Genomic DNA, 27,191 nt, shown 5'->3' with positions numbered 1-27,191 from the left:
AGCAGTAGAAGCTATCGTTAGTTTATCGCGAAACAATATCGAAAATATCGATACCGACGATGTTATCCCCGATGTTGGACTACTAGAAGATTTCGTATTTAATGACCAGGATCTTGATTTAGATGTTAGCCAGAGTGTTTCTGAAGCCGATAGCCTCTCACTTTCGGATATTTGTAATAACGCTATTGAGATAGTGCAGGAACTTTCGGCTAATTTGCGTATTGATGACATAGAAGTAAGTGTTTGTTTTATTTTATTTTTTACGTAATATTTATTTTACCGTGTATAATTTACAAAGTGTTTCCGCGTTTTCGGTTTATATACGTTTTCCTTTCTAATTTATCTAATTATTTTTATTTCTGTATAGTACGGTGTTGGGGCTCACACCAAATGTTTGAGTTTGAGAGGAAATGTCGAGATTAATGATTCAACGGAGTCTTCGATTATTGAGGTAACTATTGTTTTATTTTCTTTACTACTGTTGTTGTTGTTGTTGTTGTCGTACAACGTATTTTATTTCTTTTTCTTTACCGTTTTTCTCTTTTTGTTTTCAGCCTGTACCCATACAGTACGGAAGGGGCGTTAATAGAAAGAGGCTCAGAATAGAAGACGGGGAAGAAGAAGAAGAAGAAGACTTCGCCGACATTGATACTGTTGAAGACGAGGACCTTAACCTTGATGAGGTAGAGTTGAATCACTTCTGTAGAATCGTTCAAGTAGCTGATAGGTATAATCAACGTTTTAACGCGACTATTAGCGATTTTTTAGTAAATTTTTTTAATATTGATCATATAAGTTTAGAGGTGTTTCTGCCCACACTGTACCGAATTTTTGAGCATGTCGTCGATAATCTCTGCGTTAACGTGCATGTCGACGACATGCTTCGAATAGTCATACAGGCTGAGGGGTTAGATTCACCTATCTCTATCCCTTTTGGACGGAGGGGCCATCTTACGGCTGACGTTATTTTTGCAGCCATTATGAAGGTCCTTCAGTCCAAAACGGATATTTTTATTAATAACAAATTTAAATTTAACGTTCTTCACATGAGAATGCCTAGGGGTGGGGGTTATAGAAGAAACGGTATCGACATATTGTTAAATGCTAAATGTATAATTAAGATTAAGAATGATGATAACGAAACTATTTGCTGCGCACGCGCTATTGTTACGGGTATTTCTATGCTCGAAGACAAAATTAACAACGTAGCTAGATGGAATAACATTAGGCAAGGTCGTGGTCAGCAAAAAACAGCCGCCCTTCATTTACTTAGAGATTCGGGGGTTAGGGAACAGACATGCGGCATCGAGGAAATAAAAAAGATGCAATCAAAATTACCAAATTACCAAATTATTGTCATTTCAAAAGACAATTTAAATTCTGTCATTTTTAGCGGCGATTATAGAAAGAAGCAGATATATCTTTATCATCATTCTAATCATTACGATCTAATAACAACAATGACAGGTTTTCTAAAAATTGAATATTTTTGCGATAGATGCCATAAGGGGTATATTCACAAGTACCAACACAGTTGTCAGTTTACGTGCGTGCTGTGCAAGCACAACGACTGCTCCTCTTCTAATTCTTTTGAAAATAGAGAGAGTAGAATTGAATGTAAAGAATGTAATAGATTTTTTAAGGATAAGCAATGTTTCACCAATCATAAAAAATCTCCTGATTCTAAAGTTTCAGTATGTGGCAAAATTAAAAATTGTTCAACTTGTAATAGGATCGTTCAAAAAGATCACAATTGTCAAAACCGCTTTTGTAGAATTTGTAGGACTTTCGTTTCATACGATCATCAATGCTACATGGAACCGGTTGTAGCCCCTAAACATACTGAAAAAAAGTTTAAGAATCAGGAGGCCCGTAACAGAGCTGTCACCAAATATTTCTTTTTTGATTTCGAATGCACGCAAGATACAGGCGAACACAAACCAAATTTATGCGTTCTTCAAAAAACTTGTCTTAACTGTCTCGACGGTGCTAATGATTCCGCCGATTGTGACGTGTGTGGGGATAAAACAGTGGTTTTTCACGGGGGGTCTGCATGCGAAGATTTCTGCAATTACGTATTCAAAGATTACAAATTTAACGAAAATATTACGTGTATCGCTCACAATTTCCAGGGTTATGATAGCTACTTCGTGCTCAACTACCTGTACGAAAACTCCATTGTACCGGATGTAATTGCTCGCGGTGGTAAACTTATTTCGATTAGGACTAAAGAAACGAGCATTCGATTCATCGATTCCCTTTCATTTCTGCCCATGCCTCTATCCAAATTACCCAAAACTTTTGGCATCTCCGAACTTAAAAAGGGTTACTTTCCTCATTATTTTAATTCTTTAGAAAACCAAAATTACGTAGGTCCTTACCCCGATTCTTCAAATTATTCCCCCGATAAAATGACTACTTCAGGTCGAGAATCTTTCTTTAAATGGTACAACCAGAAAATTGAAAGTAATCAAGTATTTGATCTTAAAAAAGAACTCGTCGAGTATTGTATCAGCGATGTAGATATTCTCAGAAAGTGTTGTCTTACTTTTAGACATCTTTTTTTGAAAGTAACTATATCGCCGAAAAACCCTCTACTCGGCGGTGTTGACCCCTTTTCAAATAATTTAATGACAATTGCCTCAGCGTGTAACCACGTATTTTCTAGAAATTTTTTAAAACCATCCACCATCGCTCTATTTCCATCATCAGGGTATCTAACAACCGTTAACCATTCTCACTCTAGCATGGAATGGCTGTGCTACGAGTCGCATAAAAGGGGGGTCTTTATCCATCATGCCAGAAATGGAGGGGAAAAAATGTTTGGGCCTTACTCCGTCGACGGCGCATGTTTAGAAAACAAAATAATTTTCGAATTTATGGGTTGTTTTTTCCACGGGTGCCAAGATTGTTATAGATCCGATTCCATTAATCCCTTCAATAACGAGACCATGTTGGAATGCTTTGTCAAGACAAGCAAGAAAACACGGTTTCTGAAGGAACAATTTCCAGATTTCGAATACGTAGAAATTTGGGAGCACGAATGGAAACGGATCAAACAATCGTTGGCCCCAAACATTAAATCTATCGTCTCCAAAGTTCCTTTAATTAGGCAAACTTTGAATCCAAGAGACGCGTTTTTCGGTGGAAGGACTAATGCCAGTTGTTTGTTCTATAAGGTAAAACCGGGTGAAGAAATTAATTACATAGATTATACTTCATTGTACCCTTATGTAAATAAATACGGTACCTACCCCGTAGGGCATCCTGAAATCAATGATCGCAACGACATGTCCACGGATATCAACGATTATTTCGGCTTGATAAAGTGTACAATCGAAGCGCCTAAAAAATTATTCCATCCGGTCTTACCTTATAGATCAAACGGTAAATTAATGTTTGCTCTCTGTAGAACATGCGCCGATTCCCAACAACAAACCGCTTGCAATCATTCCGGTACAGATAGAGAATTTACGGGTTCTTGGGCAACGATCGAAGTCGCTAAAGCCGTGGAAGTTGGGTACGAGATACGTAAAGTTCACGTAGTATGGCACTTTAAAAATAAAAGCGCGTACTCTGCAGATTCTCCCTCGTCCGGCCTATTTGCCTCTTACATTAACACCTTTTTAAAATTGAAACAAGAAGCTTCGGGTTGGCCTGAATGGTGTAAAACGCCCGAAGATAAACAAAAATACATTTCGGACTATCGAACCGTAGAAGGTATCGACTTGAATCATGACGACATTGCGTACAATCCTGGGCTTCGATCTCTGGCCAAATTAATGCTAAATAGTTTTTGGGGTAAATTTGGTCAGCGTGAAAATCTCACGAGAATTAAATATACGCAAGATCCTAGCGAGGTTTACGATATTTTATCGAACCCTGGGATAACCGTTCATGACATAAATTTTGTTAATGATAATTTGGCGGAGGTAAAATACGAAGACGAGGAACAATTTGTTGCAGTTAACCGAAAGGTTAACGTTGTCATTGCCGCATTTACCACAGCGTTAGCGCGTTTAAAATTGTACGAGCTGTTGGAACAATTGCAGGAGCGCGTCCTGTATTACGATACCGACAGTGTAATCTTCGTATCAAAACCCGGGGATTGGGACCCTCCCCTGGGCGACTATTTGGGTCAGTTAACGACCGAGGTCGATCCTAAAGACGGTAAGTATATCGAGTCCTTCGTTTCTGGAGGGCCTAAGAACTACGCCTATAAATTGGATACAGGGAAGACCGTTTGTAAAGTTAAAGGTTTTACCCTTAATTTTACAAACGCTCAGAAAATTAACTTTGACACCGTCTCCAATATGGTAAGGGGTGTTGGCCCCGATACAATTAAGACGGTTGAGAAGAATCGCATAACGCGCAAGCCAAAAACACGAAAGATAGTCAACGAAACATCGACTAAAGACTATCGAATCGTGTACGACAAAAGAATTGTTATCGAAAATTATCGTACAGTTCCTTACGGGTATGTTTGGTGAATCACGGCCATAAATTTCTTTTTAAAAATGTAAACATACTTTGTTATAGATAATTATTTGTTACTCTTTATACATTCTTTACCGTACTCTCTCTCTCTTTTTTTAGTTTTTCCGCTTGATTTTCTTATGTCGATACCGTTTCTCTTTTTGCGTTTAAGTTATCATTATTTTTATTTATATTTTTTTTAAAGTAAGATGATCACTTGAACGTTGAACTTATCTATTAGTACTCATTTTTAAGTAATTAGTTTATTCTTTGTTTTATATATATATATATATATTTTTTTTTTTTTTTTTTAAATTCAAATAATTTTGTAAAATTTTATGTAATCGGTTTGTGCAATAACTTTCTAAATATCTATTTTATATTAATTGTACAATAATAATTTCTTTGATTAATTTACTGTACATAATGTAAAAAACAAATACGCATTAGTGTTAATATGAATAAAGATTTAGATTTACGTTTTAAACATTGATTCAGTTTTATTGTTTTAATTCGTGTCAAATAAGATGTTATAAAACGCAATTATTTAACTAAATTACCATCATAATTGTAATGGCGAGTCCTTTGATAACACCTTTCACCGCAGTTATTAGCGGTCCGACATCTTCGGGTAAATCCGTCTTTGTAAGGAAATTGATTGAAAATAAATTCTGATATTCACCATAGCACCATGTAATATCGTCAAAGGGTTTATTGAAATAATTATTTTCAATCAATTTCCTTACAAAGACGGATTTACCCGAAGATGTCGGACCGCTAATAACTGCGGTGAAAGGTGTTATCAAAGGACTCGCCATTACAATTATGATGGTAATTTAGTTAAATAATTGCGTTTTATAACATCTTATTTGACACGAATTAAAACAATAAAACTGAATCAATGTTTAAAACGTAAATCTAAATCTTTATTCATATTAACACTAATGCGTATTTGTTTTTTACATTATGTACAGTAAATTAATCAAAGAAATTATTATTGTACAATTAATATAAAATAGATATTTAGAAAGTTATTGCACAAACCGATTACATAAAATTTTACAAAATTATTTGAATTTAAAAAAAAAAAAAAAAAATATATATATATATATATAAAACAAAGAATAAACTAATTACTTAAAAATGAGTACTAATAGATAAGTTCAACGTTCAAGTGATCATCTTACTTTAAAAAAAATATAAATAAAAATAATGATAACTTAAACGCAAAAAGAGAAACGGTATCGACATAAGAAAATCAAGCGGAAAAACTAAAAAAAGAGAGAGAGAGTACGGTAAAGAATGTATAAAGAGTAACAAATAATTATCTATAACAAAGTATGTTTACATTTTTAAAAAGAAATTTATGGCCGTGATTCACCAAACATACCCGTAAGGAACTGTACGATAATTTTCGATAACAATTCTTTTGTCGTACACGATTCGATAGTCTTTAGTCGATGTTTCGTTGACTATCTTTCGTGTTTTTGGCTTGCGCGTTATGCGATTCTTCTCAACCGTCTTAATTGTATCGGGGCCAACACCCCTTACCATATTGGAGACGGTGTCAAAGTTAATTTTCTGAGCGTTTGTAAAATTAAGGGTAAAACCTTTAACTTTACAAACGGTCTTCCCTGTATCCAATTTATAGGCGTAGTTCTTAGGCCCTCCAGAAACGAAGGACTCGATATACTTACCGTCTTTAGGATCGACCTCGGTCGTTAACTGACCCAAATAGTCGCCCAGGGGAGGGTCCCAATCCCCGGGTTTTGATACGAAGATTACACTGTCGGTATCGTAATACAGGACGCGCTCCTGCAATTGTTCCAACAGCTCGTACAATTTTAAACGCGCTAACGCTGTGGTAAATGCGGCAATGACAACGTTAACCTTTCGGTTAACTGCAACAAATTGTTCCTCGTCTTCGTATTTTACCTCCGCCAAATTATCATTAACAAAATTTATGTCATGAACGGTTATCCCAGGGTTCGATAAAATATCGTAAACCTCGCTAGGATCTTGCGTATATTTAATTCTCGTGAGATTTTCACGCTGACCAAATTTACCCCAAAAACTATTTAGCATTAATTTGGCCAGAGATCGAAGCCCAGGATTGTACGCAATGTCGTCATGATTCAAGTCGATACCTTCTACGGTTCGATAGTCCGAAATGTATTTTTGTTTATCTTCGGGCGTTTTACACCATTCAGGCCAACCCGAAGCTTCTTGTTTCAATTTTAAAAAGGTGTTAATGTAAGAGGCAAATAGGCCGGACGAGGGAGAATCTGCAGAGTACGCGCTTTTATTTTTAAAGTGCCATACTACGTGAACTTTACGTATCTCGTACCCAACTTCCACGGCTTTAGCGACTTCGATCGTTGCCCAAGAACCCGTAAATTCTCTATCTGTACCGGAATGATTGCAAGCGGTTTGTTGTTGGGAATCGGCGCATGTTCTACAGAGAGCAAACATTAATTTACCGTTTGATCTATAAGGTAAGACCGGATGGAATAATTTTTTAGGCGCTTCGATTGTACACTTTATCAAGCCGAAATAATCGTTGATATCCGTGGACATGTCGTTGCGATCATTGATTTCAGGATGCCCTACGGGGTAGGTACCGTATTTATTTACATAAGGGTACAATGAAGTATAATCTATGTAATTAATTTCTTCACCCGGTTTTACCTTATAGAACAAACAACTGGCATTAGTCCTTCCACCGAAAAACGCGTCTCTTGGATTCAAAGTTTGCCTAATTAAAGGAACTTTGGAGACGATAGATTTAATGTTTGGGGCCAACGATTGTTTGATCCGTTTCCATTCGTGCTCCCAAATTTCTACGTATTCGAAATCTGGAAATTGTTCCTTCAGAAACCGTGTTTTCTTGCTTGTCTTGACAAAGCATTCCAACATGGTCTCGTTATTGAAGGGATTAATGGAATCGGATCTATAACAATCTTGGCACCCGTGGAAAAAACAACCCATAAATTCGAAAATTATTTTGTTTTCTAAACATGCGCCGTCGACGGAGTAAGGCCCAAACATTTTTTCCCCTCCATTTCTGGCATGATGGATAAAGACCCCCCTTTTATGCGACTCGTAGCACAGCCATTCCATGCTAGAGTGAGAATGGTTAACGGTTGTTAGATACCCTGATGATGGAAATAGAGCGATGGTGGATGGTTTTAAAAAATTTCTAGAAAATACGTGGTTACACGCTGAGGCAATTGTCATTAAATTATTTGAAAAGGGGTCAACACCGCCGAGTAGAGGGTTTTTCGGCGATATAGTTACTTTCAAAAAAAGATGTCTAAAAGTAAGACAACACTTTCTGAGAATATCTACATCGCTGATACAATACTCGACGAGTTCTTTTTTAAGATCAAATACTTGATTACTTTCAATTTTCTGGTTGTACCATTTAAAGAAAGATTCTCGACCTGAAGTAGTCATTTTATCGGGGGAATAATTTGAAGAATCGGGGTAAGGACCTACGTAATTTTGGTTTTCTAAAGAATTAAAATAATGAGGAAAGTAACCCTTTTTAAGTTCGGAGATGCCAAAAGTTTTGGGTAATTTGGATAGAGGCATGGGCAGAAATGAAAGGGAATCGATGAATCGAATGCTCGTTTCTTTAGTCCTAATCGAAATAAGTTTACCACCGCGAGCAATTACATCCGGTACAATGGAGTTTTCGTACAGGTAGTTGAGCACGAAGTAGCTATCATAACCCTGGAAATTGTGAGCGATACACGTAATATTTTCGTTAAATTTGTAATCTTTGAATACGTAATTGCAGAAATCTTCGCATGCAGACCCCCCGTGAAAAACCACTGTTTTATCCCCACACACGTCACAATCGGCGGAATCATTAGCACCGTCGAGACAGTTAAGACAAGTTTTTTGAAGAACGCATAAATTTGGTTTGTGTTCGCCTGTATCTTGCGTGCATTCGAAATCAAAAAAGAAATATTTGGTGACAGCTCTGTTACGGGCCTCCTGATTCTTAAACTTTTTTTCAGTATGTTTAGGGGCTACAACCGGTTCCATGTAGCATTGATGATCGTATGAAACGAAAGTCCTACAAATTCTACAAAAGCGGTTTTGACAATTGTGATCTTTTTGAACGATCCTATTACAAGTTGAACAATTTTTAATTTTGCCACATACTGAAACTTTAGAATCAGGAGATTTTTTATGATTGGTGAAACATTGCTTATCCTTAAAAAATCTATTACATTCTTTACATTCAATTCTACTCTCTCTATTTTCAAAAGAATTAGAAGAGGAGCAGTCGTTGTGCTTGCACAGCACGCACGTAAACTGACAACTGTGTTGGTACTTGTGAATATACCCCTTATGGCATCTATCGCAAAAATATTCAATTTTTAGAAAACCTGTCATTGTTGTTATTAGATCGTAATGATTAGAATGATGATAAAGATATATCTGCTTCTTTCTATAATCGCCGCTAAAAATGACAGAATTTAAATTGTCTTTTGAAATGACAATAATTTGGTAATTTGGTAATTTTGATTGCATCTTTTTTATTTCCTCGATGCCGCATGTCTGTTCCCTAACCCCCGAATCTCTAAGTAAATGAAGGGCGGCTGTTTTTTGCTGACCACGACCTTGCCTAATGTTATTCCATCTAGCTACGTTGTTAATTTTGTCTTCGAGCATAGAAATACCCGTAACAATAGCGCGTGCGCAGCAAATAGTTTCGTTATCATCATTCTTAATCTTAATTATACATTTAGCATTTAACAATATGTCGATACCGTTTCTTCTATAACCCCCACCCCTAGGCATTCTCATGTGAAGAACGTTAAATTTAAATTTGTTATTAATAAAAATATCCGTTTTGGACTGAAGGACCTTCATAATGGCTGCAAAAATAACGTCAGCCGTAAGATGGCCCCTCCGTCCAAAAGGGATAGAGATAGGTGAATCTAACCCCTCAGCCTGTATGACTATTCGAAGCATGTCGTCGACATGCACGTTAACGCAGAGATTATCGACGACATGCTCAAAAATTCGGTACAGTGTGGGCAGAAACACCTCTAAACTTATATGATCAATATTAAAAAAATTTACTAAAAAATCGCTAATAGTCGCGTTAAAACGTTGATTATACCTATCAGCTACTTGAACGATTCTACAGAAGTGATTCAACTCTACCTCATCAAGGTTAAGGTCCTCGTCTTCAACAGTATCAATGTCGGCGAAGTCTTCTTCTTCTTCTTCTTCCCCGTCTTCTATTCTGAGCCTCTTTCTATTAACGCCCCTTCCGTACTGTATGGGTACAGGCTGAAAACAAAAAGAGAAAAACGGTAAAGAAAAAGAAATAAAATACGTTGTACGACAACAACAACAACAACAACAGTAGTAAAGAAAATAAAACAATAGTTACCTCAATAATCGAAGACTCCGTTGAATCATTAATCTCGACATTTCCTCTCAAACTCAAACATTTGGTGTGAGCCCCAACACCGTACTATACAGAAATAAAAATAATTAGATAAATTAGAAAGGAAAACGTATATAAACCGAAAACGCGGAAACACTTTGTAAATTATACACGGTAAAATAAATATTACGTAAAAAATAAAATAAAACAAACACTTACTTCTATGTCATCAATACGCAAATTAGCCGAAAGTTCCTGCACTATCTCAATAGCGTTATTACAAATATCCGAAAGTGAGAGGCTATCGGCTTCAGAAACACTCTGGCTAACATCTAAATCAAGATCCTGGTCATTAAATACGAAATCTTCTAGTAGTCCAACATCGGGGATAACATCGTCGGTATCGATATTTTCGATATTGTTTCGCGATAAACTAACGATAGCTTCTACTGCTCTCTGGCATTCGATAAACAAGCTATCGTTAGAATCGGTAGATGATGATGATGATTCGTAATGAGCCATTGTAAAATAAAATTCTCTTAATCAAGAATGTGGAAGTGAGTTCACTGTAAATTTACCCATATATTTATACACACTAAAATAATTTATGCATGATGTCAGTAGCGTCCCTCTTTACCCTTCTTTTTGTTTTATTTTAAAGGGAAACAAAGAAATCTTTTCGTAAACGTAACCAATTTAAATGAGAATAAACCTAAACATTGGAAAAACAAAAATCATCAAAAAAAGTGAAAGTAACATCATAACGGCACACATTAAACTTTAATATGTCAAACACCCCGAGTCACTGCTTTTCAATTCCTACCCCTTTGTTAACAAATCCGGAAGATGATTAATTACCTGTCGGTAAAGTTCAATCAAGACATACTTATTATTTAACTTCATTAACTTTGTCCAAACGACTGTATTATCCTAAAATGAAACTCTGTCTACATATCAGACTAGTTTGACAAAAAGGTGTGAAATTCCTTTCCCGACTGGAAGATGGTTAATTACCTGTCGGTATAGTTCAATCAAGACATACTTATTATTTAACTTCATTCATCTTTTTGTTTTAGTCATTGTTATAATATCCGGATCAAATAACTTATGTCTTTGGATTATGTCGGCATACATCAATCAAAAACCTCAATTAACTAGTTTTAATTAACCAGGTGCATCTTTACTAACTCTATGACTAATTCAAATCTTACAAAAATTATATTGTCTCACTTCTATCTATATAACAATTCTAGTGAAATGTATAATTTATTTGTATTTTTCTTGTATATGGTTTTATCTTTAACTGACTGTATTGTATGGAGTGAGTGCAGAATCTGTTTGGGCTTTAGCCTATTCTCATTCCTGGTTATTTTTACATTGATGACCGAATAAATATTATTATTATTATTATTATTATAGTGAAATGATATACTCTGTCTTATACTATCCCCATTGTTAACCATTGTTATAAAAACACCCGGCGGATATTACGTAATCAGGAAAATTCATTTTGGGCTGAAGTACTTCTTCTTCTACTCACTTGTGTCCGTAGTAAACATATAACACGTGGCTACGATACCTGTAACTAACACAACATCGACGTACAACAATACGCCCGCGTCGGATCACTAAATAACAGCGGTTTCCCCTCCATTGTATTTGATATCGTCGGCTGCGTTCGTTACGCATACGTGACCGCATTTGTCGTCTTCTAGAATGGTAACGTTCTTTTTGGCAACGGTAACGTGGACGGGTAGTAGGTCTAGGTCGATTTTTAACATATCGACCTCGATATAAAGTATACACTTTTCCATTGCGTCTGTAGCGTCGAACAATGCTCCATTTGTGTCCATAATAAACATATAACACGTGGCCACGATACCTGTAACTAACACAACATCGACGTACAACCATACGCCCGCGTCGGATCACCAAATAACAGCGGTTTCCCCTCCATTGTATTTGGTATCGTTGGCTGCGCTGACAACGCATACGTCGCCGCATTTGTCGTCTTCTACGATGGTAACGTTTTTTTCGGCAACAACATCGCCGTCTTCTCCTCCTCCGTCTACAGCATAATTTTACTTTATCTGATGTCTCATCCGATGTGATAACATTTTGTGGACTAACATTCGATACGTCAACTTCTAAGTTGATATCAGGTCGTGCAACTGAAGTGATTCCACTTTCTTCGGTTTTGACAGCTTCTGAATCTCCTTTCACAGCTACCAAGAACAAGACAGACAACAGAACAACTCGAACACACCACATGATTCTGTTGAAAGACAACACACAGTAAAGAATTGAAAGAAAACATAGAAACTTGTATTTTATGTGTTTAGTGAAACGTTCCACGAATAGAAAAATATATAAATAACGTCGACGTTGTATTCCAAAACAAGCTACCGATCTATACTAAAGACTATAAAAATAATCTGCTTCAATACGCTAGTTGTTATGGGTCTCCTAACCAGTTTTATTCACCAGATTGAAAACTGCACTCAAGTCTAAAAAATACAATACATACCTTACAATATCACTTTCCTCCAAAAGAAGTGCCCTCTAAAAACTGGTTGTGAGATGCGCTCTTTTTTTTTAAAATAGCTTTTCAGTTGTTGATGTGCTGGCCCCATCATTTGTTCAAAGTACCATCAAGTGCCCTCAAAGTTGTCAAGTGTTTATATAATGTTGGATGTTCAAAATCCACTAATCTAGGTATTATAATAATAAATAATCTATTTAACTTTTAAATCTGTATCTCTTTCACTGGTTCATTCAAATTTCTTTCCAGCACATCCATAGGCCTACATTATGTGAAAGATCATATAGCCTCGATTGATTTTATTCTTTCTTTTTCTTAAGCATTATGTTGGAAGAAGTTGAAGTTATTTAAAGTACCTTATTATTGTTTATCAAAGCCATACCATATTCATCATAATGATCGTAACTGATAGGCTAGTATAATAAGCCTTCTTTCTTATCCCATATCTGCCACTTTCAAAATCACACGTAACAATACAATAATTCATAATTAACTATAATACTGATATACCTTCTTAATAAGTAGGTTGTGTTAACAATTTGATTTGATTTGATTAACCTATCACATACAACGCAATCGCGATTAACAAATAAGCCTCTTCACTCAGAGGGAACCGGTGATCATTATTACCCTTGTTGCTATGGCAACGACATCAAAATATATAAATACTGCGGTGGCGTTGTTGCGTATTAGAGACATGATGTATGTAGTTTACCGAAGGTCGATGTACGTTTAGTAAATGAAATTTATTCAGTGGACAAGTACCATAGTACACAAGATATTATTAGTGTAGTATTTTTTCGAATAGATCTGTTTTGGACATTTTAGTTAGGAAGATATATTGACTAACAATAATAATGGGTTCTTGCTCATCGAGTACGAATACGACACCACAGACGAATGGCGCTCCGCAATCGAAACCCAAAGAAGCACCTCCTCCGGCCAAGCAGACTACCCCACAATTAGAAGATAACAAACATATAGAAGAAGACACAGGATCAGGTAACATAATAACATTATTCAATGCTTTTACAATAGGGATCAGGTGCCGTTTTCGGCCACCTCGACTTGTATGGACTATACCATTATAAAAAGATGGGAAAATAGGGGTGTCCCATTTATTAATTGAGTGTGTTAATGTGTTAAAATACTGCTGCTTTTGTTCTTTTGTTTAGTGCATTATGTTTCAGCAACAAAGGGAAAACAACTACGCCCTGCGTGCTGTAGAATTCATTTCAGTTTTCAAGTTAATAGGCCTACAGTATATTATGGCTCTTTATTTCTATATAATTTTTAGGTATCCTTCCTTAATATATTAGGTGGATTCCCTAAGGTGGATATTGAATAATTTTTACGGATTTATAGATACAGAAAGTATATAAAGAAAGTTTTTATTCCAGTTACAAATAAAAAATATAATTTACCTAACGATAACACAGTAGTACATTTAATAAGATCTAGCACATACTGATTATTAGGTAATCAGTAAAACAAATAAACATTATAATTTTGTCAATGAATCTGTACCATTTTGTTCCCAGAAAACACAGCGTTTGACATTGCGTGTTTTTAGGTTTGGTTTTTCTAAAACGATTTAACCACATTTTTAAACGTTTCTGTGTAGAAATACATGTTCTAATTGAACAACGTTTGCATCAAAACGTTATAATAGCGAATGCAAAACGGAGCTGATGTCGCCATGAAGAGGATGATTGGTGTCTTCCAATATAGGCTAATCGGCAAGCCGTTCGCTGTAGAACGAGTCAAGCATTTGCATAGACAAACCAATTACTTTCCCCGCTCTACCCAGCACCTTCTCAATTCGGTCTTTATCCCCCTTACATTCCCTGATATTCCTAGCCCAATATACAATATGGCCAAATCGAACATCACTGATTAGTAAAACATAAACATTCTATAGTACAAATATCCTGCTTTACCCCAAAGAACCGAGTTTCCTCAAGCAGTACAGCCTTGTATTTAACTTCTTAACTACGATCAACATGTCCACCCATTTAAGTTTTAGTCAAACACTTCTGCCACATACTTATAATTGTTAACGATCTCTACTTCCTTTACTTTAATTAATGTATACTGTCAGACCAATTACTGATGCCAGGTTCTTGGGTTAAAATCCATGTTGTTGGGATTTATCCCTTGCAAATAAAAAACATGATTTATCTACCGATAGGATTGGGCCGATTAGAATGCATTTGCTAACATTCTTTTACATATTTCACAACATTATAGAGTGTAGGTAATTTAACCGATTGTAATGTAGTATTTAGGATATTTTAATATCGATTGTACTGTTAGTATTTAGGATGTTTTAATTCCGATTGTACTGTAGTTTTAATATGTTTTGATTCCGATTGTACTGTAGTATTTAGTTGTATTGTAGTTTAACATGTTTTAATTCCGATTGTATTGTAGTATTTAAGATTTTCTAATTTCGAATCCGGAATAGGCCTAATAAATAAATAAAACTTGCAGATACATCCTCATAGAGATGTCTGTAGCTTGTTTACTATATTAATCAATTAGTTGAGAGAGGTAATGCTGATAAAATTGTAACCCATGCTTTCATTAAATATTTTTTACAATAAAAATCAAAGATTTTTCCTAATGTTTCATTTTCAGTGAATAAATTGTCTAGCATAAAATGGTGTTTTAATTCCTGAGATCCAACAAAAATTATCCCAGTACATACTTAATTATTGTCTAACAGAGTTTAATGAAGGAAATTTAAATAAAAAATGATTTACTGTTTCTTTTTCGTTAGTACTACACATCTTACATAATCCTGTGTTATGATTTGACCAGGATTGTCTACGACCCTCAAGATCTAGAGAGTTTGATCTTGCTTTAAATTTTAAATTGATACTCTTAAAATTAGTTTTATTTAACAAATATTGTTCAAGGTTTGGAGTTCCTTTATACATAGTATATTCCGTTAACGTTGTTTTGCATTGGGCCTTTGAAAACCACTCGTTATGATCAACTTGTTTATTATTTTTCCTAAATGGCTTTATCCAGTTAGTAGATGGTTCTTCATTAAATTTGTCTATAAAATTTGTTTTATTTAAAATATCTTTAGTTAATATAATATTGTTACAAAATCTTGGCATTCCCTAACACAGTACCTAATAATAACATGCCATATAAAAAGCACATGCATTGCTAGTTTTTGATGTTTTGTATTGTTCCTTGTAGTTTGTACTGTAGGTTACATAACAGAACAATTGTATTGTCTTCCCATTCAATAGACACCCTTCTCTACATAAAACATAATACACCACACCCCTATCATAATAATGGTATAGTCCATATAAGTCGAGGTGGCCGAAAACGGCACCTGATCCTACAATAGTTATGGCCGGCGTATCAAAAAGAGTACGAAAATCTGTTTTTGCGTGAGAATAAAATTACTTAGGCTAACAAAGTTGTTCAGCTGGTGGGACGCCCTGTGTGTGTACTTAAGACGACATTGCCGTTCTCCGTGATGACAATGTGTAAGCTCTGGGCCTGTAATATCTCATGATTTTATTAGTGCTACAGTTTATTGTTTTGTTTCTTTGTATTAAAACCTTATTAATTCTCTAACAAATATAATTATTTCTAAATTCATTATTTAAGTAATACAATACAAACCATATATTTTTTCAAAAAAATCATAAATATATTTTTTTTTTACGCATTGATTTGAAAATATAACTTTTCATTGAATATAAATATTTATTCTCTTTTTTAACTGAAATACACTTTCGTATGTACTGATCTCCAAAGTAACTAATACTAAAAACAGGTATACAATGTCGAGATTTAAACACACACAAATAAATCTATTTACAGTTTTTGAAAAGTTAGAATATGTCATTGGATAGAGAGTTCCATAATTTAGTTGTGATCATAATAAAACAAATTTTTAAAGATAATTTATACGAATTTAAAAAGTATATTATTATATCTATTGGCATTGATCAAGCAAGCAATAAAATACTCAAACAGTTTTTTTTTTCAAATATTTAAATCTTGTATTTTATCATTTATAAAAATAATACATTTTTTATTAGATAGTAGATCAGACCCAAATTGGTCGTCTTTATTTGTCTAGTCATACTCAATGTTTGCGAAACCATAGTGAATAGCTGAATACAGTATTGTCTAAGTTAGAAATTGTTTATAACACTGCAACGTGTAATCAATGAATAGTAGTGATCATAGTGTGTAAAATAGATATTCATTCATGAGTTCAATTTGGACTACGTCAAAGGTTCGATCACAACCTCCTACAGTGATCGTTTGTTAGGTGGCGTTGACAACGCAAAACTAGCACGGGTTACGTCCATATGGAACTTGTTGACCGTTACTATGGTAATATCCTTATCCGTCCAACCATAAGGAAACAACAATACAATATTGGATTTAATTATACATCTATCCTTTTCTTAATTAATAGATCAGTTTGTGTTTCCGTATTACACTTATTTAATTGAACTTGGTTATTCTTATTTGATCAATATTTGAATATATTTAAATGACCAATATTAAATGAAACTTAATTATATCAATTTATAACTACCACTGTACTTTAAATTATTAACGTATTTGACATGTTTTTTAACAGATTTGATGTATTTAAACTATTTGACGCATTATAATCTCATGACAAAAAACCTTGCGCAATCAGCATTTCAATGTTTACCATTCTAGCAACTAGTCTGCTACTATTTACTGTTTTATGCAGAAATAATCTTCTAAAAAACAGAATTGACGTGGGTTTAAATGTTTTTATAAATCTAAAACCAGTAGATTTTGCTAATATTTGAGAGATTAGATGAACATTCGGGAGGCTGTCATAGAAATCAGAAAACATCCATGAAGAAATAAAATATATTTTAGTAGTAGTAGGCCTATGAATGAATATTTATTTATTGGTCTTCACTTTATCAGTGGCATGTGGTTTTTGATTAAATCTAATTGATTATTTTGGGTTTTTTTTTAGCGAAATCATTATTTTTCTTTGCAAAAGTGACTGACATATTTTAATTAAAACTACAATATGTCCTATTCAATATTTAATTTTATTCATCTTTATTCTTCATGTTTTGGAGGACAATAGACTGACATACACAGTACAATACAAGTTTTGTTGTAGGCCTACACAATGTACAAGACTACATACATTACTTTAATTAATGTGTTCTTAACAATCCAATAATAATGGAGGATTATTCATATTCATATATAAAGCATTATTTTAATCTCGGCCTACTCTTTTTGGAGGTCAAAAGTCATATTTTTCATTGTTATCTAACATCCTATTTATTTCTCACTAGGTTACTATCAATTTGTTTACCATTGCCATGGTGACCAAACGCATGTCAATAAACAGTATATGAATACAGTTTAGTTGTAACAATGATAACCTACAATTATTGTCTAATGAAAGTGTTTGATGTGTTCCATCGCTGTTTGTTCTTGTGTGACTAGACAAAATTTTCATCTAACAATGCGTAAAACTTGCATACTGTAGGCCTACAGTAGTCCTCTTTTAAAATTCTTCATTGATGACATCTTTTGGCTTCATTCAATACAGAGATGAAAATGTCCTTTGTAATTACACTGTATTCGGCCTTAATAAATAAAAAACAAGCCTCATCCGTAAACCACCAGAAAATTAAAAGCAATATTTAAACAAACCTAGACAAAATATATATTATTAGAATCATAGATAAATGAAATAATTCATATTTTATATAAGCCTCTTTTGTTTTTTTGTTTGTAAAGGAGTCTGCACATTTACTTTTAAAAGTAATTATATATATATATATATATCCCAAAAACAAAATGTATGAATAGATTTTAAAAATATATACTGTATATTCATTTTAATTATATAAGAAGAAACTTCCCAGCATGCACCACCCTTCCCAGCACGCACCGCCCCTCCCACATCACCAATTTCAGAATCTTCCCCCGTTTAAGCAAAATAAAATGTTAAGGAGGTACTTACGATTAATGAGTTAATTACTTGATATGGTTTTATCAATAATAACATAATTGCTATAGTAACATTGTTCTTTGCATGGGGTAAAGTATGTAACTTATTTAAATACTAATTAATAATTCAAGAGCCATTTAGACTGGTTATTGTTAATTATTGATTAATGCATAATAATCAATTTTTATAATAAATTATAAATAATAAGTTGATCTTTGTGAAAGCGAGAATAAAAATGTATGTCATTGAATATTTCATAATCAATATGGATCTGTTTCTGCTGCAATAGCGGCAAATAAACCATTTATATTTCAAAATAGATTTAAAATGTAATTTTTATATCAACTGCATTTCTGCTAAATTTAAAATGTAATTTCTGCTAAATTTGTGCTCCTAAATAACTGTTTAAATCAGTGTGTGGTGGTCGACAAAAATATAGCGTTACCCAAAATGCAATAGGCTCAGCGGTAAATTCAAATGTACTGCAATACTCATAAGTCATATTAAATATTATATTACAGTATGGTAGATTAAAGTTTTTGTCATTTTAAAGTCATTAGTATGTGTTGATAGAAAAACATCATCACATTTTCATGTGTTACATTAATCATTCATTATTCGGAATAAAGCACATGATTAAATATACTGAAATTAGGAATATACATATTGCTTTCAATTTTTGTTTGTCAAAACTTTTTTATCTTTGCAGTGGTAATTAAAACTTAAATTAAAAGCCAAACAATGTTTTTACACCAAAAACATTGAACATTGATTGTATACATGTTTTATGAGTTGTATATTTTTGTTCTTAACATATAACTCATAAAGCTAATAGTACATTCATGTTTTTTTTTTCTCTTTATAAAACGGTTGAAGTGGTTCATTACGTAAATTTAAAATCTGTCTTCACATGTTGTTTGTTGGTAATCATGGTAACAATTGTTTGAATGTTGTAGTAGCTCTCATCTGTTTTTCAAGGTTGTTTTTTTTATAGTTAATGGACAACTCTCATTTACTTTATTCAAAAATGGTTGTAAATTTTAATCAATATCTGACATTTAAAGCGAGATTTGATTGAATGTCATTGGCCATCATCCTCGCATCTCAATTTACCTGCTTCAACTTTATTGCCAAAAAAAAACAAGGCATTTATCAGTATGGCAATAAGAGTTTAAAAAAAAGATTTCTCTGGTCCAGTAAATTAAAACAAAATGTGTTCAATGAAACTATTTATAAAGTTTTATGTTTTTTTCTGTGTTTCATCAATTTAATCTAGCATACACACATGAGGTTTTATATGTATATATATCTCTTAAAGATGTATTGTCCCTTGGAACACAAAAAATGAAAAAAAAAAAATTCTAAATTTAAATTGGCCATATCAAAGTAATATTAAAGGTATTCACTTTAAGTCGAAAATTCGAGCCAAAAACAACAAGTTTACGTAATTAACAGGTAAATTAATTTGATTACATTTCGTCGGGAAAATCATCACAAGCGAAAGTAAACAAAGATTTCAAACCACGAGTATGCATTATACATGATGCTAATTAGGATTGTTTACAACTCGTCGCGGTTGAGAAGGTGTTTTCACAAAGATCGCGAGGAAGTTTTATGATTATGCATACAGAGTAGCCAAACAAGCGCGTTGCATTATGAGATATGTTTTGATCGAAAACTTTGACTGGAAGTCAAAGTTATTTTTTGAACAAAAAAATGTCTGTATTTCGGTTAAATAATTTTTTTTTTTACTAATTTTTGGTGAAAGTTAATAACTATTATGATACTTCAAAATGACCCACTTTTTTTCGAAATTTAAAAAAAAAAATTTTTTTTGAATTGGTCAAAGGGACAATACATCTTTAAGCTCTGTCTACACTATCAAACTAGTTTGACAAAAAAGTGTGATGTGCCCAAATATGGTAGTGATATGACATCATTATGTCCATACATGGACACATCATTTTTTTTTTGTCACATAAATTATGATAGTGTAGACAAAGCTTTACATTTTGTTACATTTGTGTTTTGTATTTATGTGAATAATGTATAAATATCATAATGACATGTTTAAAAGGTATTTTTTACGACAAACTCTACATCTACTGAGTCGTACTGTAGGCTATAACTAGACCTTTGTTTCCATAGTGAGTTTTTTTAACAATTGGAACACCTTGTCAATAATTATATTAGTGCTTGTCAATTTTAAATTGTTGCTAGATAAGTTTGCAGAGCTCTGTTAGTGGAGTTGTGTAGCAATTATTGATTTTTATTTGTCTAATTATATAAGTTGAATCTACTCTATACAAATGCAGGCTATACATTATTATTAAGTTAATTATGTATTGATTAATTTCACCTAGTTACAACCTGACATTTGAATTTATTTTTGACAATAAAAATATCATTATTATACTGTATAACCAATTTTATTGTATTAAAGGACAACTTACCCATAGTAGTATAGTTTTACGAACATGCATGGGAAAATCAGAAATCATGGAATTGTTCCGATGTGATATTTACACTTCTAATATGTTGGTTACCAGTTAAATTGTCCTATATAAATTTAGTGCAATATTTAATTCAGTGCAAAATATTGTTTAATATTGTCTTTTCTTCTTTTATGGATGTATTTGGATGATACACTTTGTATAGATCACTAGTTCATTACAATGTTAACCTTCTTACTATAAAATAATCAATTAAATATCAACTTAATAAACACAATTAGCTTAACAACATGATGGTAAAAGCAAATTGAATACATTATCATCCACCTTGCTGCTTTAATTGAGGTCACTCATTTATCATCATGTTTCCTGAAATTTTCATTATGATTTGAATATAAATTTTTAAACAATTGTACACTTCATTCACTTTTTTAGCTCCACCAAAAGAAACAACCCCACCAAAAGAAGAAAAGAAAGATGAAGAAAAGAAAGATGAAGAGAAACCAACAGAAGAAGCAAAAGTACAAGGTGGGATAATTACTGATTGATTATTTGTTCTGATAATGGATTAGTCCAAAATAATACCCAACTATACAATTGAAGTGTAACTCAACAAAACAAATAAACAGTGAGTGCTGTTACAAATAAAATGATTAAAATAAAACCTGTTTGAAATTACAGTAAGCTTTATAGACTACTATTTAATTAGTATACCTTTATCCATGTGCAGCAACATAATTTAAAACAAAAAATGTTATTTTTTAGAGCCTGAACCTTCTGTAGAGGCTGCACCAGCACCGACAGTAGAGGATTCAAAACCAGAAGAAGCAGCTGCAGAAGCTCCAGTATCAGAAGAACCAAAAGCAGAGGAAACACCGACTGAGACAGAAGCAAAACCAGAAGAAACAGAATCCAAACCAGAAGAAACGGAAGCAAAGCCGGAAGAAACAGAATCAAAAGCAGCTGAGCCAGTAGCTGAAGATCCACCAGCACCTGCTGAAGAAGCAGAAGCAACAGAGGAAACAGCAGCTGCAGAATCAACACCTGCAGAGGAAGCACCAGCATCAGAGGATAAACCAGCAACAGATGAAGCAAAAACAGACGAAACGCCAGCAGAAAATGCACCTTCACCACCTGGTAAGACATTTTGATTTTAAGTGACATTTAGAAAATTCTTGTTTCATCCAAATTGTATTATTTAAGTGGTATATGATGTATAACAAACAGTCCTAGTTTGAGAGTTTGAAATGTCTGAAGCCAGGAGGAGGATCCGAGAGTAGCGTTAGGAGTGTGTGCTCTCCCTAAAATGAACAGCTAAAATGAACTACATTGTAATATCTATTTTTGACAGACTATGTTAGCTCTCCCAATGGATCCGCCATTGGAAGTGGTAATCATAGTTTGTGGTACATTTGACATTGAGGGAAATATTGTTTTAAGTGATGGAGTCATGTAATATAGATCATTAATGTTATTAAAATTCCTATGGTACAGTGTTCTATTATATGTTGAATTGTATACTTGCAATAAATGTTAGATGATAATGTAGAAGATGTAGCAGCAGAAGACACATCACAAAGTGAACAACAATCTGAAGAAACTCATGTAGAAGAAACAACACAAGAGAATGCACAAATAGAAGCAGATTTAGAAGATACTCCAGCAGAGGAATCTACACAGCCTTCCGAGGAAGAAGAGAAACCTTCAGAAGAGACAACAGAAGAAACTGAGAAAACTGGAGAAACAACAGAAGAATTAGAATCTACAGAAACAGAAACAAAGGCTGAAGGTGATTGGAAACGGCACAAACTGCATGTCCTATAACATAGTGTTTTAACCAATGTTTAGTGTTCACGTATAACATATTGTTTCACAATCATCATCTTTGTTTTATTCATAGATATCTTAACCTGGTCTAATTTAACTTACTAAACTCCATCTTAGTCTTATAAAGTATACTCTGACTGATGATGTTCATATAACTCATGCAAGGCCTTTCATTTGCATCTTGTCACAACTCCTTTTAGGCACAGTTTAAAGATAATGTCACTTTAGGAATGTTTGTCATATTGTTAGGCCTACAGTCACATACAGATAATATTTATTTTTCATAAGGTTTTTCTAATATAGCGTTTATTAGTATGTGTAAATGTTTTCATTCACCCATTCATTTAATTCCCATTCATTATCCCATTCATTATTTCATCTATTCACTCCTTTCATTCACTCACAGTTTGATTGACTTAAACTAAAATTCTAATTTGACAGCACTAAAGAATGTGTTACAGATTTACTAATCGTTTGACATTTCACTTTTACAATTTATATTAATTATGACAACTACTATATGACTAACTAACTAAAGTATACATTTATCAAGTCCAGTTTCCATAATACATTTCACCGTATATACTTTTCTTTAATGAAGTACCCCATCCTTCTATGTTCATGGCGTGCTCCTATCTTGAACTCTGCCCTAAGGTCATTTTGGAAGACATCATTTCATTACATAAATATCCGTTATGACGTCTTCGTCGTACATCACTATTACCGTGTTCTCAGATACTACGTGATGTATGTAATTAGTACGGAACTGTCGATAAATACTTTGGAAATGGCGGTATAGATATACATGCAAACTATGCACACAATTATGATTTTGCCTACAATTATGGAAAAACCCTGGTAAAAAAATTCTAAAATTCATAATGAAAACTTATAAAAAACATCATCCCACCACATTGATAGCATTTTTTTACATAATTTTTTTAACTACTTCAGAATAATGGTAAATGTATTGATACAACTATACATAAAGACTATAAATGTAGTATTGTAAGATCAGTTTTCATTTGTTGCTTAGCTACTATAACAAAAGAAAACAATGTTATTGAAAACAGACCTTTAGAATCATTGTGTAACAGATATCTTAAGAAATACTTGTATTACCTGCTATAAAGTTCGATAATCAATTACCAGTAAATAGCATTAGTTGTTTTTTTTAACTTTTGTATGGCTTTCATTTTGAAATCAGGATCTGTATTAAACGTACAGTGATTAGAATTGAATATTAATAATTATTAATAACGATTACTTATCATTTTGTTGGCAAGGAATAATACTGCCAATAAGGTTGAACTCTGCAGATAACACAGACCGACCGATCTAATGCAAATAATATTTTCAATACCTCAATACAACTACATGGGAATCATAGCAACAACAACGAACCCACATCGCCTGCACTGAGAGGGCGCACACGCATACTTTTCTATTTCACTGCTCTTGACTTTTGAGGTAGTTAAAAGAACAGAGACAATTAATAAGACCATTGTTGATTAAATTCTTTTATAATATTATACCATACCAAACTCGTCATAACACTACTAAACACATATTTTGTTTTCAGTTCATGAAAAGCAACCATTTCATTACAGCTCACTAGAAAAAAAAAAGTTTGACGCATTTAATTTGATTAGAAAGAAAATTGTTTGTATAAAGTTATTTTGGACGTTATATGATTGTACAATGCTCAATTATTATCCATAATGGACTAATCCAGGTACGTGTTTATGATCTTGTTGCTACTAGCAACATAATATTGATTCCTCTTGGTAAATAGGTTTACATGTTTCACGTGTAATAACCTATAGAGAAAAATGGCAATCTCTGTATAAAATCACTTTTCTACAAATTAGAAAAAGGTTTTTTAGTTTGTAACCTAACCTACCAGTATACAATTAAGATATAATTATTGTTTATATTGGACAAATGACCAAATATCTTCCAAAACCCATAAAATGTGTACATATAAGATTTTAATTAGTTTTTAGACCACTAATCTATATAGAATTTATGCTCATCTTTCTAACAATTACCATGTAAATAGTTTGGTCACATCGTCGACTTGGTTAAGTAGGTTTATTGTTGATAAAGATTCGGATTATATCATTTTGCATTAATTAAGTTTACTTGAGGTTATAGTTTGTAACCAAAGTGACAATTTTGCATGAATACCAGCATGGCCCATTTTGCATGAATTAATCCAAGTTTACTGCAGGTTCTACCTGGTAACCAAAGTGGGTAGGGATATAATACCAGCATGGCCCATTTTGCATGAATTAATCCAAGTTTACTGCAGGTTCTACCTGGTAACCAAAGTGGGTAGGGATATAATACCAGAATGGCCCATTTTGCATGAACTCCTTGAGGTTCTACCTGCTAACCAAAAAATGGGTACGGGTATAATACCAACATGGTTCATTTTGCATGAATTAATCCAAGTTTACAGGAGATTCTACCTGGTAACCAAAGTGGGTAGGGATGATATTATAATACCAGCATGAAATTATGGTTGAGTTTGATATCACTATAGATAACCTAAGATAACACCCCTATCAACATTACATACCGTAGTTATTTGCAGTGTGTTGCATGTAGAGTAATGGAAGCATTTTAGAGTAATGGTTTGATTAATTTATAGATCATTTCACAAAGTGTTTTCATGATTATCAATTTGTCTGTGTCTTACTTTATGATCTTAAACAAACAAGATAATATTGGTGTTTCAGGTAGTATCACTGTATATGTTAAAGATTACATTTGTTTTTTTACATTGTCGCATATTTTTCCTAACTATTAAAGCATTTTACTCAACAGTTTATGTTAAGTTCACTTTTAGGTTGTAAATTTGCATCATAAGATTATGCATGCATTTTTACATATTTACATATTTAATCTTGATATACTACAGTCAGCACTTGGACTACACTACAATGTCTGACATTACAAATTCTTTTTATTCAAAAATTTTAAATTTTTTTTTTCGTTACAGATGCCAAAGAAGAGGCAACATAAGTTTGAAGTAATTGTAAATGTCTGAACTAATGAACAATAATGTCAGCTCTTCCAACCTAATTCGACAACCTTCTGATAGCAACTGTGTTCCTGTGAAAGAGCATACTTAGACAACGCTCTGATGGCACTGGTGGTATCTGTGAAAGAGCATACTGGCCTCACTTGGACAACCTTCTGAAGCCACAAGTGACCCTGAAAGAGCACACCGGTTGCAATTGACAAACTTGTGGTGTCACCAGTGTTCTTGTGAAAGAGCATACTGGTTTCATTTAGTTGCACTGCAGTGGAGCATATCCTGTGTGACTGAGACAACATTTATGACCAGTAGTATATCTGTATAATGGCATCTGGTCGTGCTCTTACAAACTTCGGATGGCACCAGTAGTATCTGAATAAGAGCAGGTTTGCAGATCTCTAAATGAGATGCTTGAAAGTGGAAACCGGAACATGGTCCGATACCATAAGAATGTTACTATAGATAAAGAGTTTCACCCAAGAGAAAATTATTCTGAAGTTATATCTTGATAGTATAGGCCGCCATGAAAGTAATATTCTAGTGTTTTACTCCCCTCAAAGATAACATATATCTTCATGCATGTATAATATACTTTAACCTTATTATAAATCCCTTCATTGATTAAATAGAATTGAATAAATTGTTGTAAATATCTAACAAATTTGTAAAAATCAAATTATAATTACAAATTTTCAAAAGATAATTTGAAAATGTTATTTGGCATACCACAGTAGAATGATTTACGTTTTAAATAAGACATTTTGTTTTCTAAAGCTATGTCTACACTATCAAACTAGTTTGACACAAAAGGTATGATGTTCCCAAATATGGTAGTGATATGCCCAAATATGGTAGGTAGGTATTATCATGTCACATCAAATTGTTTTGTCACATAAAGTTTGATAGTGTAGACAGATCTTAAAGTATAATGAAGCCTATTTGTATGATTTTAATTTGTCCAACCAAAACATCTATATAATATGCATGATAAATTATGCAATAAAAAGTATTTCATTGTACAGTCAACTTTCTCAAAAAGTCCCACCCCAAGGTCATAAATTCATTTTTACCACTAAAACACATTCCGAATACCAGACTTTTCCGAAAACCGGACATATATTAGGCCAACCCAACGGTGTCTGGTATTGAGAGAGTTGACTGTATTTTATATCTGTTGATTATTGGTTTATAACTGACTGTACGTAAACGTAAATATTCTTGTTTGAGTATAGTGAATGAAATTACATTTAGTCATTCTGCTGAAGAAACTGTCTCTGTAAAGAACACCAAAATTGTTTGAGGTAACTTTTACCATCTAAGTTTTTTTTATTTCGATTGGTTTGTTAAAAACAGAAATTTCTTAAAAGAGCATTGAACACACAATTTATTTTTAATAATTCAAAATATAAAAAAAAAAATACAATAATATA

The 27,191-nt window shown here is 33.3% G+C and overlaps 2 protein-coding genes across 4 annotated transcripts; both read left to right on the top strand.

Moving 5' to 3' along the window:
• Positions 1-2,413: 2,413 nt before the first annotated feature.
• Positions 2,414-24,876, top strand: LOC144854045 (uncharacterized). Its single transcript, XM_078711925.1, has 2 exons — positions 2,414-4,595; positions 24,866-24,876. The coding sequence occupies exon 1, from the start codon at positions 2,631-2,633 to the stop codon at positions 4,488-4,490; it is 1,860 nt and encodes a 619-aa protein (XP_078568051.1). The 5' UTR covers positions 2,414-2,630; the 3' UTR covers positions 4,491-4,595; positions 24,866-24,876.
• On the top strand, positions 13,114-27,191 carry LOC144854049 (uncharacterized). 3 transcript variants are annotated; one of them, XM_078711932.1, is made up of 6 exons: positions 13,114-13,433; positions 21,324-21,343; positions 21,389-21,416; positions 21,654-22,025; positions 22,426-22,677; positions 25,723-27,191. In XM_078711932.1, the coding sequence occupies exons 1-6, from the start codon at positions 13,289-13,291 to the stop codon at positions 25,743-25,745; spliced, it is 840 nt and encodes a 279-aa protein (XP_078568058.1). In that variant the 5' UTR covers positions 13,114-13,288; the 3' UTR covers positions 25,746-27,191. The 3 variants fall into 3 exon arrangements, with proteins under 3 accessions (XP_078568058.1, XP_078568057.1, XP_078568056.1); XM_078711931.1 differs by having other exon boundaries at positions 21,324-21,416; positions 25,999-27,191; XM_078711930.1 differs by having other exon boundaries at positions 21,324-21,416.

Source organism: Antedon bifida, chromosome 10 (assembly GCF_963402885.1).
Source record: "Antedon bifida chromosome 10, ecAntBifi1.1, whole genome shotgun sequence".
Taxonomy (NCBI): domain Eukaryota; kingdom Metazoa; phylum Echinodermata; class Crinoidea; order Comatulida; family Antedonidae; genus Antedon; species Antedon bifida.
Note: the sequence above shows the minus strand (reverse complement) of the source record. Positions and strands in the feature narration are given on the sequence as shown.

Coding starts and splice junctions, on each gene's coding strand:
- LOC144854045 (XM_078711925.1), top strand. CDS start 2,631: ATGACAATTGCCTCAGCGTGTAACCACGTATTTTCTAGAAATTTTTTA.
- LOC144854049 (XM_078711930.1), top strand. CDS start 13,289: ATGGGTTCTTGCTCATCGAGTACGAATACGACACCACAGACGAATGGC. Junction 13,434..21,323: donor AGAAGAAGACACAGGATCAG/GTAACATAATAA, acceptor TCACTTTTTTAG/CTCCACCAAAAGAAACAACC. Junction 22,026..22,425: donor AAATGCACCTTCACCACCTG/GTAAGACATTTT, acceptor AATAAATGTTAG/ATGATAATGTAGAAGATGTA.